General features: G+C 50.3%; 1 protein-coding gene across 2 annotated transcripts; it reads left to right on the top strand.

Moving 5' to 3' along the window:
* Window positions 1-1,024: 1,024 nt before the first annotated feature.
* LOC142362991 (creatine kinase B-type-like) lies at window positions 1,025-7,962 on the top strand. 2 transcript variants are annotated; one of them, XM_075434606.1, is made up of 7 exons: window positions 1,025-1,237; window positions 2,376-2,530; window positions 3,450-3,582; window positions 4,479-4,650; window positions 6,213-6,336; window positions 7,053-7,242; window positions 7,790-7,962. In XM_075434606.1, the coding sequence occupies exons 1-7, from the start codon at window positions 1,045-1,047 to the stop codon at window positions 7,960-7,962; spliced, it is 1,140 nt and encodes a 379-aa protein (XP_075290721.1). In that variant the 5' UTR covers window positions 1,025-1,044. The 2 variants fall into 2 exon arrangements, with proteins under 2 accessions (XP_075290721.1, XP_075290722.1); XM_075434607.1 differs by lacking the exon at window positions 1,025-1,237 and adding an exon at window positions 1,704-1,890.
* The last annotated feature ends 3,538 nt before the right edge of the window (window positions 7,963-11,500 follow it).

Genomic DNA, 11,500 nt, shown 5'->3' with positions numbered 1-11,500 from the left:
CACCACCCCGCTTCCTGTCCAGCTGAGGCGCAGCAGGAGCCCGCGGCACCACCGCCTGCGGACAACCCTTGGCCGATGGGACGTGGAGATGAAGTTCCGCACACGTGTCCACGTTTGGCGAAGTGGCCGCTGCGGGGAGTAGCCCCGGCGCAACCCCGCCAGCCCCGCACTGCTCTGCCTCCCCGAGGCCAAGCAAAATGGCGGCAAGCCCGGGCCCGGCCAGCGGCGAGGCGCTCGCCCCGCCCCCCCGCGCCCCGCCCAATGGAATGAATGGGCTATAAATAGTAGCCAATGGGACAGTGGGTGGAGCTGTCTATAAAAGAGGCTCGGCGGTTGTGACGCGGCTCCAGTCCGGCTCGGGCGGCAGCGGGGCGCAGGGCGGGTGCGGAGATCCTTGCTGTGGCTGCAGAGCCCTCGGTAAGTCCCGGGGCAGCCGAGCAGTCCTTCAGCTTTCAAATCACATTTAAGAAAAAAAAAAAAAATTATTCTTTTTCCCTTCGTCGTGTGGGGTGGAGCCGGTCCGGCTGAGGAGGGGGAGCAGGGCTGCGGGGGGGCAGCGCGGGGAAGGGTTGGGGGACGTGGCACGGAGCTCCGGCGGGGCAGGTGCTGGCCGGGCGTGCTCCCACTCTAACACCGGATTAACCCGGTACTTAGCAGGGTAGTGACATATGCTCGCCCCAGCCGGGTCCCCTGAGGGAGCCGCCCGTTGTATAACGCCTTGCTGGGTGCTTCCCAGCTCGGGGTGGCTCGCCGGGCACGGCCGCTCATCGGGCCGGGGCTGGAGGAGCGGGGAGCCCCTGCCCTGCCGCGTCCTCACAGATCCCGGGGCAGGGCTGGTGGAGGTGAAGAACTTTTTTCTTTCCTCCTTCCTGGCTTCTCTGGAAGGTGGTGCGGCAGCGAAGGTGTGAAAGGCAGGGGTGGAGCAACAGCCAAGGTGACCTTGCCTGGGCCCCGGCTTCCCACCCCAGGCGTTTCGGGGGCCTACCAAGCCCCCCGTGATAGGCTTCCCCTCTTTCTCCCCTAGTGACTGCGGTAGGGTCAGACATGCCCTTCTCAAACAGCCACAACCTTCTGAAGATGAAGTACTGTACCGAAGAAGAGTTCCCTGACCTGAGCGCTCACAACAACCACATGGCCAAGGTGCTGACCCTGGACCTGTACAAGAAATTGAGGGATAAACAGACTCCCAGTGGATTTACGCTGGACGATGTCATCCAGACTGGGGTTGACAACCCAGGTAACGGCTGGGGACCGTTAGATCTGCGTAAGGATCTGCTCTCCCTCCTTACTGGAAGTGCTTCTGGACAACAGCACCCAAAGCTCTTGAGCTGCTGAGAGGCAAATCTCATAAAGTGTTGCCAGATGGCTCTGAACCCATGGCTGTGTTAAGAGGCCTTGTTCTGTCGAGCCACCTTCCTTGCTGTGATCTGACACATCGGTTCCCAGACACTTCCATTATGGAACTGCTCTGCCAAATACTTTCAATCCGAACAAAAAAAGAAAAGCAAAACCCCAAATGCATTCTAATTATAACACAATCGGGGGAGGGAAAAACCCAATCCTGACGTTATGCGGGTTTACCTGGCTGTTGTGGTCTATACCTATTCCAAAGTGATTATGTGATGTTCTCTAGCACTTCTATGAAAAAAGGGGGGGCAGATGTGTTTTCATGTTAATATTACAGTATTTATTTTTACTCTAGCAATATCAAAATGGCCCAACTAAATAATCAGAGACTGCCTCCTGATGAGGAGTACCCGGACCTGAGCACCCACAACAACCACATGGCCAAAGTTCTAACCCTGGATTTATACAAGAAACTGAGAGACAGAGCCACGCCCAGTGGCTTCACCCTGGATGATGTCATTCAGACTGGGGTTGATAATCCTGGTAAAATGCATTGAGAATATTCTGTGTGAGCCAGCTGGAGTAACTGGTGCTTTAGAGTGTGGTGACTTCAAGCTAATCTTGTGGAGGTGGTATTTATGAGCAGACTACGGAAATGCAGCTCTGTCTGTAGCAGAAGGAACAAAAAGCCAAGCATGCTTGCCTACAGCAAAGCATGACGGTTCAGACATAAAGTTGTATCTGGTGGTCTAAACTAGCTAGTGAAACTGGATGTGCTGTGCAAATTTGTCCTAAACCAATCTTGACAAATGAGCGTGATTTAATGGCAATAGCTGTGGCTTTCCATAGCACTGCATCTGCCTAACTGGATGCAGTGTAAAATGTAGGGCTTCTCCAAGTGTTTGTATGTAAGAATATGTTTCGAAGTGACTAGACCTACCACTAAAGAACTTGCCTGGTTAGTGCTGTGCTGGAATACAGCCAAACATCACCCAAACTTAGCTCTTCTGACTTTATTACCACTCCAGGCCATCCCTTCATAATGACAGTAGGATGCGTAGCTGGTGATGAAGAGTCCTATGACGTGTTTAAGGAACTCTTTGATCCAGTTATCGAAGACAGGCATGGTGGTTACAAACCAACTGATGAGCACAAGACCGACCTGAATGCTGATAACCTGCAGGTATGAACGTTTGATCAATTACTGATGCTTACTTGTCTGAGGGCTGGCTAAAGTTGTTGGCAGCTGCCTAAACTTGACTGCTCAGTCTCTGTCCCCTCACTTTCACCCAGGACAGACCCATAGGCTGTGTGTCCAGTCCAATCAGACTTAAGATCTTGCTGCTGTAGGATGTCAGTGGCTGGGTAGAACCGGGCAGCTGGCATGCAGCAGCAGCTTGCTTCATGTGCTGCTGCAATGTAGGGCGTGCCAAACATGTTCAACATGTATTTCCATAAACTGTGGGCTAAGTCAAGCTAAACAGCACTGGCCTAGGGCTCACAGACTGTCATCAAACTGAACACTTTCTACGATCTTATCTTGGATCTTAAATGTCACCTGGTGGTCTTGTGCTATAGAACAGACTTTGTTATGGCTAGGAGTAAGGATTTCTGCCCACTTCATGGATTTCAAATGTTACTGTAGACTTGAGGAATTCCTAATGCCACGTTGATTGGCGAGCCATAGGTCATCTTGAAAAGAGACTTTGGATGACAGTAGTGAATAGTTCTCATTTGCAAGAGTAAACGCCTACCTAAGCAACAAGGGTTTGCCTCATGTTGACACCTCTAGATTGCAGATCTGAAGGGGTAACGGAAGCCCAGACCTTAGTTTGAAATGGGGATAAAACTGATAGTCTGGTTGTATCTCCGTCTTCTGGCACTACTTAGTAGCTGTAGCCTTAGCCTCAAAACAAGGGTTGTGTTACACATATACTTGAACTAATGCTGAAGAAAATGGTCCTGAAATAAGACACTGGCTTACAGGCCAAGTAGTCAATATCTCAAGTTTAAGATGTATGCTTCAATGCATGGAAGCTACATGGATTTACGGTAGGTATCTTGGCAACACAGTTGTACTCACTGGTTTCCTAACCTTGTAGGGAGGCGATGACCTGGATCCCAATTACGTGCTAAGTTCCCGTGTCAGAACCGGTAGAAGCATCCGTGGATTCTGCCTTCCCCCGCACTGTAGTCGAGGAGAGAGGCGGGCTATCGAAAAGCTCTCTGTTGAAGGTAAAGCACGTCAGGGAAACTACTTAGATCCTTTGCGCAAGAGGCGTTTTTTGCATTTTGAAAATGGAGGCAGTTGGCAAAAGCTGCCTGCCTCAGTACTTAGTCTGAACACAGAGCCTGTCCTGGAAAAGGCTGGTTACATTACAGCTGCCTCAGCATTGCAGTTTGTAGCTGAGAGCAAGAGCACATGTCAGAGGGAAGCTGGACTGCATGAAGTTGACCTTTGCCAATCTTGACAGCTTCTTTCTATGTGTGTGGGGAAAGAGCTTGGTTCATCATGACTCAAACTTGAAATGCAACAGGTACGTAGCAACTTCAGGGCTTGAGTCATGGTTGAAGTATTTTGTGGCTGCTTTTTAATTGACTTTCATTAACATTCAGCTTGCTTAGAGGTGTAGTCTTGCTCCAAATGTGGACTAGAGTAAGCCCTAGTTTTCAGTGGAACTCCTCAGCTGCAAGTTTTTTTTTCTATTGCCTCCCAACTCTATTGAGAGGAAAGGATATGCTCAAGGTGCAGCTCTGGAGACTGAGAGTGTAGTTGTTCAAAACCTCTCAAGCGCAGGGTAACAGTCCTTGACTGGAATAATACTGTTTGTGTATTGATGACCTTGATTCTCCTTGGAAGAAAGCACTGAACTTCTACAGTTAAGCAGCAGTAAAGATTCTATACTGCATGTGAGGAACAAAGGCTACTTGTATCAGCCTGGAAGGTGCAGACACATCATCTTATGCTGCCGAAGTTCCGTAATGCTGTGAGGGCATTGCCATTGCAGATTAAAGCGAGGGAGGAACCAAACCCAGCAGATCAGACCTTGCCATACTCTGTGTGTGGTCTCTGACATGCTGGTAGTGTCTGGCATCTCTGGTCCCATCCTAAAAGTGACTGTCTCTTTCAGCTTTGGGTAGTCTGGAAGGTGATCTCAAGGGGAAGTACTATGCTCTGAGGAACATGACTGATGCAGAGCAGCAACAGTTGATTGATGATCACTTCTTGTTTGACAAGCCAGTTTCTCCTCTGCTGTTGGCATCTGGGATGGCACGAGATTGGCCTGATGCCAGAGGTATCTGGTGAGTATGTCTGGAAGGGAGGAGTTGTACAAAGTCCCTGCAAAAAAAATCTTGCAGATTTGCTTGTGGCTCGTACTGTTGGGCAAAGTGGCAGCTTCTGAACTTCTATTACGGAATCTAATGAGAAATGTGTGTTATCCTCTGGGAAAGCTACTTGTAAACCAGCAGAATTTGGACAAGTGTTACCATGAACCACATTGTTCTGGTAGAAACAAGCCAGTTCGACTAGCCTGTGACCAGACCCTACCCATCCAGCACAGATTAGTGAAGCACCAGGCAATAACTGAAGCAGGTTGTGAAAGCAGATGACTTGTAAAGGAGCAGATGTGCCACTACCTTCAGCTCTTGTCCTGGGAGCTTAGAGTAATGTATGGTAACAAACCGTAGCGTTGGCTTAGCTCAGACTTGGTACTGGATGCATAGTTGCTTCCTTGCAGTCTCATTGCTTCTGCGTGCAGAGGCTCGCTGATGCTGGACTAGTATGGCTTTACTTGGACTAGTGATAAGATTTCCGCTTCCCCCCAGCCCCCAGACACTCGGTGACATGAGTTGACTGATGAAGAGGTGTGGAATGGAAGGATTCTGCTTGTTGGATGTAGGTCACCTACATAAAACTCTGCGTCTTGGGAGCTTCTGCAGCATAATTAACTTGCTCCCTTCTAAGCCAAGGGCTAGGTTTTTTCAACTGGAATACTCCGACTTTATTACTGTAGTTGCTTCAGTACAATGCAGAGGAAGCATGCTTTGTTTCTGTAGGTCACCTTTAAGATTGCATCATCTACCTGGAGATTGCCAGCACTAGATAGCGCTGTCATCTGAGCATGACTAATCTACAAACTTGAAGAGTAAACTCTCAGTGTTGTCTGCATAAATAGCTTTCCTCAGGTACTAGTTAATTTTTGATCCTAATCAAGCTGAGAAATTTTCAGCATGATAAATATTGATAGTACTTGCTTCCAGCTGCAAGCTAGGACAAGAGGGGCTCATAGGTGTTCGGAGGCTTTTACGGTGTCTTCGAAAAGCCCTGATCTAAAATTAATAGTGAAAACTCAGCTTAGTTCTCTGGTAAGGTACGAAGTGCAGTTGAACAGCATCTGACAAAATTCCTGATAAAAGGCTTTGTTATACATTGTCAGCGTGGTGTCATTATGAAGATCACTGTACAGGGCTGCCTCTAAGTCTGTACTGATCACCCTTCTGAAAATTCTGCTGAACAGGTGAAATCTCCTAAATTTGTAAAGTTAGGTGACAAGTGAGCTAAGGGGATGGATGGATTTTAGGGTTTGTTAGTGTAAGACTGGCTAATGTCGTGTTATTACTCATTCTTGCCTGTTTAGATACAGGCCAATTCAAACTACCTCTTGAAAAGAGCAGGGTGAAAACTGCTGGCTTAACTCCATTGAGTCCTGTGTGGACAAAAGAAGTAAGATTAATTTATTTGAAGAGGCAACTAAGTGAGCATCTCGAAATAAAAGCTACAATGATGAGTAATTTGATGATGTAATAACTATACTGAAAATGTCAGGTGGGACAGACAAAAAGTTGTTTGCTTTGTCTTCTAGGCACAACGATAACAAGACCTTCCTTGTTTGGATCAATGAGGAGGATCACCTTAGAGTTATTTCCATGCAGAAAGGTGGCAACATGAAGGAAGTATTTACCCGCTTCTGTACTGGGCTAACACAGGTAAGTCAATATTGCCCGAGCTGTAGGTTCAGATAGTAGGTGTTTCTCTGGTTAGAGCTGAGAATACAAACTCTTCCAAGCCCTTTCCCGCGTCCTGCATGGTGGTGCTTCATAGCTGGGGTCTCTGGGAACACCATGATGAGATCCAGAGCTGTGAGGGCTCTGGAACACCTATACTGGCAAAGCATTGCAGCTATGAAATCTAGAATAACTCCTCTAATGTGGCACTCTTACCCAAGTGTCTAAGCTGTACTTCAAGAATTTCTACATGGTTCTATAAATGGAGTGTTTAGAGACCCTGGGTGGGAGGAGAAATTCCTTGAACGTGGACAGGCAAAGCTGAACTGAAGTTTCTAGGCTGAAAGCTCTTCTATGCTTTTGGTCTTGATATGAACTTGAGCCTTACCAGCCGCTTCCCTAATCCAAACAGATGTGCCAGCTTGACATGTACTAAATCAAGCTTCCCAAAAGATAGTGACTTCAGATTTTGTAGTGTAACTTAAACTTAGCCTGTCTCACTGCTAGGAGCAAGATAAAGCAACTTACTGGTGGCCCTCTTTTTTCCAAATGGAAGGGGCTTATGGGCCTGCCTTAAATAGCTGTTCAAACTGTTGTGGCTGTTGCTATGTAACTGAAGCTGTAGATGAGCACTAATGGATGACCTGCATCCTTCAGGCAGAGAACAATCTCTAAACATACATTCTCTCTATTTATAGATAGAAACTCTCTTCAAGTCCAAAAACTACGAGTTCATGTGGAATCCACACTTGGGCTACATTCTGACCTGCCCATCCAACCTGGGAACAGGGCTCCGTGCTGGTGTGCACATCAAGCTACCAAACCTTGGGAAACATGAGAAGTTTGGAGAAGTCCTGAAGAGGCTTCGGCTGCAGAAACGGGGCACAGGTGAGAGGTGATAGTGATGTCCTACTCAGGCTGCCCTAAGAAACCAGCAAAAACCTGGCAGAGTCTGTCAGACTGTCCAAAAGGCACCCTGGTAAAAGCACATGGAGATAGCCAAGCCTCAAAATAGTATCTTGAAGCTGGGGGTGCTAGTGCTCTGCTTGTACCTTACTATATCTGGCTGTCTGGGTGTGTCCTGTGTGGTATTCTGAGCACCAGATAAGGGGGACTTGGTGGCAGCTGTTCCTGTTGTAAGCAGGGGTGGGAACCCTGATGTAACTCCTGGCTAGGAAATAGCTACAGTGGTTACTTCTGACCACATGTTAGCTTGCTCATGGGTTAAAAGAGCAAAGAGCTGGCCTAATGGCATGTTCTGTGGCTCATGCTGGCAGTCCCATGCAGCTTTATCTCCTTGTGTGTAGGAGGGGGCAGCAGTGGCAGCTTGTAGAGAATTGCCCTGCTGTGTTCCCACCTCAAGCTAGTGAGGGAGGAAAGGTAGACTCACCTGCTCCAGCAGTGGTTGGTGTACTGACTAAGTCTCTTGCTCCAGGTGGTGTGGACACAGCTGCTGTCGGAGGAGTGTTTGATGTCTCCAATGCTGATCGCCTTGGCTTCTCTGAGGTGGAGCTGCTGCAGATGGTGGTGGATGGTGTGAAGCTGCTCATCGAAATGGAGAAACGCCTTGAAAAAGGCCAGTCCATTGATGACATCATACCAGCTTAGAAATAAAGCACTTTGTTCTCACGCTTCCTAACGTATTGGATGAATAATAAAATATCACTCCAATTCAAACCGGTTGTTTGCAGTTCAAACGCTGCCACGTGTTCAAGGCGCAGTGAAACCAGAGGGAAAACCCAAGGCAGGTTCAGTGCTGGCACCAGCCCTGCCAGCGGGACCTGACGGAGGTGGCGGACTGGCTGTGGCACCGAGGGGGTTTCTCCTCCTTCGCTGGCCTGGGACAAAGCTGGAAGCGACCATGGCTCCGAGAGGCAGACGAGACAGTTTTAGGGCACTGGGTGGTGAAGTCATCTTGGGTGGGAAAACTGGTGTTTCAGTAAGCGTGGGCCAGGCTGCGTCTGCCCGCAGAAACTGGCCAGTCTCCCTCCACAGCTGTGGTGAAATCCCCTGAATCATCGCTAATCACCCCTCGGGCTGACGATGTTCCCGGGCTGCTGGGCAGAGCGTGCCTGCAATTACCAGGAAGCCGGCAGAGCTGTCCTGCGCTGGCCATGCCGATCCGGAGGGACGCACTGGGACCGAGTGACTGACCGTGTCCAGATGGGCGTGAGAGGAGAGGTCTCCAGTGGGGAGGGCCACCAGGAGATCCATGGGACCGTGCTGCTCCATGAGTGGGCTGTCTTCAGCAAAGGCCATCAGGATACCTCCGTATCGAATCGCTGCTGTAACAGCCTCCGAGTTGGGACTTGTCCGGGGAGAGATGGCTCCAGAGCTACTTGTGGGATCATGCATGAGAAGAGGATTGCAAAGACTGGGAATGCTCATGGTCCCAGAACGTCAGCTCCTGGCCATGGGAGAGTGATGGCTGGCTTTTTTTTTTTATAAGCCATTGTTTTAAGGCAAAACATTGTTGAGCGTTTTGAGGATGCTCTTTCAGATGCTCTTTCCCCCGGAGCTGGAATAAGTGCCTTCCTTCCCTCTGCCTCCAGGATGTCCCCTCTGCCCACCTGCTGGGCCAAGGAGACATGCTGCTGCCAGCACTGCTTCCTCTCCTCTGTCTGGTGGGTGGCATGGGGTGCTCCCTGCTCCCATGGAGGGGTAGCTGGTGGGGCCCCAGCCGTGTCCCAAACTGTGCACCTACCTAGAGGATGAAAAGGGCCGTGAGGAATCAACAGCTCAGCTATTTCCCACTGCTGAAAACCTTGGGAGAGGCTTGAGGACTTCTTACAGCTGTCCTGGAGGCCAGAGGAGAGCAGAGGTGGGAATGCAATGCCAAGTGCCCACCGGGTGCTCTGGACACATCCCCATTCTGCCCATGGCTCTCCAGAGGGTGATCCCCAGCCTGTGCCAGCTCTCACATCATCTCAGAAGGTCCTTCCTTCCCCCACCAAACTCTTGTGAAGCCCCCGTCCCAGCAGCAGGAGGTAAGTGCTGGGGAAGGGTGGACCTCCCCACCGCAGGGATGTCTCAAAGGGCTGGGTCCTGGCCGGTTTCCCTGGCCACTGGTGACCGTACAGCCCGTTTCTCACTGCAAGGCACCTCCCGGCCGCATTAACGTGGAAGGGAGCCAGGTGGAGAAGCAGCGGGGGTTGCACCAGCTGGCTCTCTGCAGGGCTGTGTGAAATGCACACTAATGCAGCAGCTGCTGCGTGCCGCCCCTCGCATCTGAGCATCAGCCACCCTTGTGCAGTCGCTAAACTGCCCATCGGTCATCTCACCGAGGCACTCACTTGGACTTACTCATTCTGCGGGGTGATCATCTGGGCCAAAGGCTGAGCTAACTTCACAGCCAGCAAGCAGGGGATGTGGCCAACCCAGAGCCACAAGATACGTGTTCTCTGTTACTTGGTGGTTTGGTCTTTTGGGGGGCTTTTTTTTTCCACGGTGGTTTTTGTTTGCAATGAACCCTGTGGTTTGCAAAGAGACTTGTCAGCAGGATGGAGGCCTTGCGGCTTAGCATGGGGGGAGCTGCCTGTCTCGGACTGCAGGCAACAGCCTGTGTCACTGGGGAGCTGGAACAAGAAGATGAGGACAACTTTGGCAGGAGACGGAGAAGGTTCCTCTCCACCAGACCTGCCGCTTGCTGCTATGGGGTAGCACCCCTGGCATGGGGGGCTGATGTCTGAGTGTGTCAGAGGGGAAGGGTCTGGGCGGCAGCACGGGGTTCTGCCTTGGTTCACGTGCCTCACTTCCTGGCAGTAACCTAAATTTTGGGCAAAACCAGGCCCCAGCCCCAGTGGGAAATCACCAGTCTGGCCCCAGCAGCCGCCCCGAGAGCATCCAGCCTCTTATCCTGCCGGCCGTCACTTGTGTCCTCACACAGGCAACAGGACTGCGTGTCTCAGGATGCAGCCTGGGGCTGATACCCACTGTTGAAAAGGTCCCTCGCCTCCCCTCCCCTCTCCTCCCCTCCCCTCCCCCTCCTCTCCCCTCTGGGACAGGGATGTCTCCAGCGGCTGAGCACCCCTCCCCACAGCCCCCTCCTGCTTCCCTCAAAATGCCTTCGCACTGATTCAGGTGGTCCTGGTGCTTGGGCATGACACTCCTGAACACGTGGCTGGGAAGACCCTTGCATGTCATATAAAACACATTTCTGAAAGCAAACATAATCTGTACTTGGTTTCTCCTCACAAAGAATAAAGGATCAGCCCTTGAGCAGTATTGATGAGGAATGACACCAAGCAGTGGGTCAGCTGGAGCCCCTGAAGAGGCACAAGACAGCAGATGGCCAATGTATCTTTTCCAAACACTTTTATGTAATCAGTGCCAAAGCCAGAAATGACACCTCTTTGCAGACAGCCTATGTGCCCTTTCAGCCTTTACTTTCCTGGGCTACCTGTACAGTCCTTCTCTTTTGAGATCATTTCCATTTCGCTTGCCATTGATGTAGCCACATTCAGATTTTTCATACAACTTGGTTCAAGAGTGAAGCCTCCACCAAGAACAACAACTCCTCCGGAGAGCCATCGTCTCGTGTAGGGTCTGTTTAAATGCCCAGCTGAGGTGCCTTTCAGTTCAGTTTACTCACTTTCAGTTAAAGCCAGCCCTGAGCAGGGGCCACTGAAAATGCAGATTAGATGACCTAGAAGGGATTTGGAATAAACACATCAAAAAGATATAGGGAAACAGAGAAGTACATGTAGGCGTGGGTTACGGATCCGTTGTAACGATGTGACCCCAATATGAGTATGATCGTACAGCTTTATTAGTCAGCAAAACAAGGTTTATAAAGCAAAACTATTACAGCATCTGAATGGTTAAACCCCCAACCCATATATAGGCAAAACTACTGCAACTCGTTGTGATCGGTGCGGAGCTGCATCTCGAAGTGAAAACAGTACTGTGGCAGGAAAAAACAACGTGGCAGGAAGGAAGTGATAGTGTGGCAGGAAACGGTGACGTTCCCCCTGCTCCAGAGTCCCGAGCTCATCGCGCTGCCTTCCCAGCAGGGTTCCGTGTCAGTCGCTCCCAAGGCTCACCTCCGGATCGGAACCTGGGTTGCTCAACGCACCAAACTATGTCCCCTCTCGTCCAGCCAGGACTCCACAATTCCCCCTTCTTGTTTTTGAGCAAGCCAGGTTTG

This window comes from Opisthocomus hoazin, chromosome 13 (genome assembly GCF_030867145.1).
Source record: "Opisthocomus hoazin isolate bOpiHoa1 chromosome 13, bOpiHoa1.hap1, whole genome shotgun sequence".
NCBI classification, from domain to species: Eukaryota; Metazoa; Chordata; class Aves; order Opisthocomiformes; family Opisthocomidae; genus Opisthocomus; species Opisthocomus hoazin.
The sequence above is the reverse complement of the archived record's forward strand: the minus strand, read 5'-3'. Positions and strand labels throughout refer to the sequence as shown.

Coding starts and splice junctions, on each gene's coding strand:
- LOC142362991 (XM_075434606.1), top strand. CDS start 1,045: ATGCCCTTCTCAAACAGCCACAACCTTCTGAAGATGAAGTACTGTACC. Junction 1,238..2,375: donor GACTGGGGTTGACAACCCAG/GTAACGGCTGGG, acceptor TTACCACTCCAG/GCCATCCCTTCATAATGACA. Junction 4,651..6,212: donor CCTGATGCCAGAGGTATCTG/GTGAGTATGTCT, acceptor TTTGTCTTCTAG/GCACAACGATAACAAGACCT.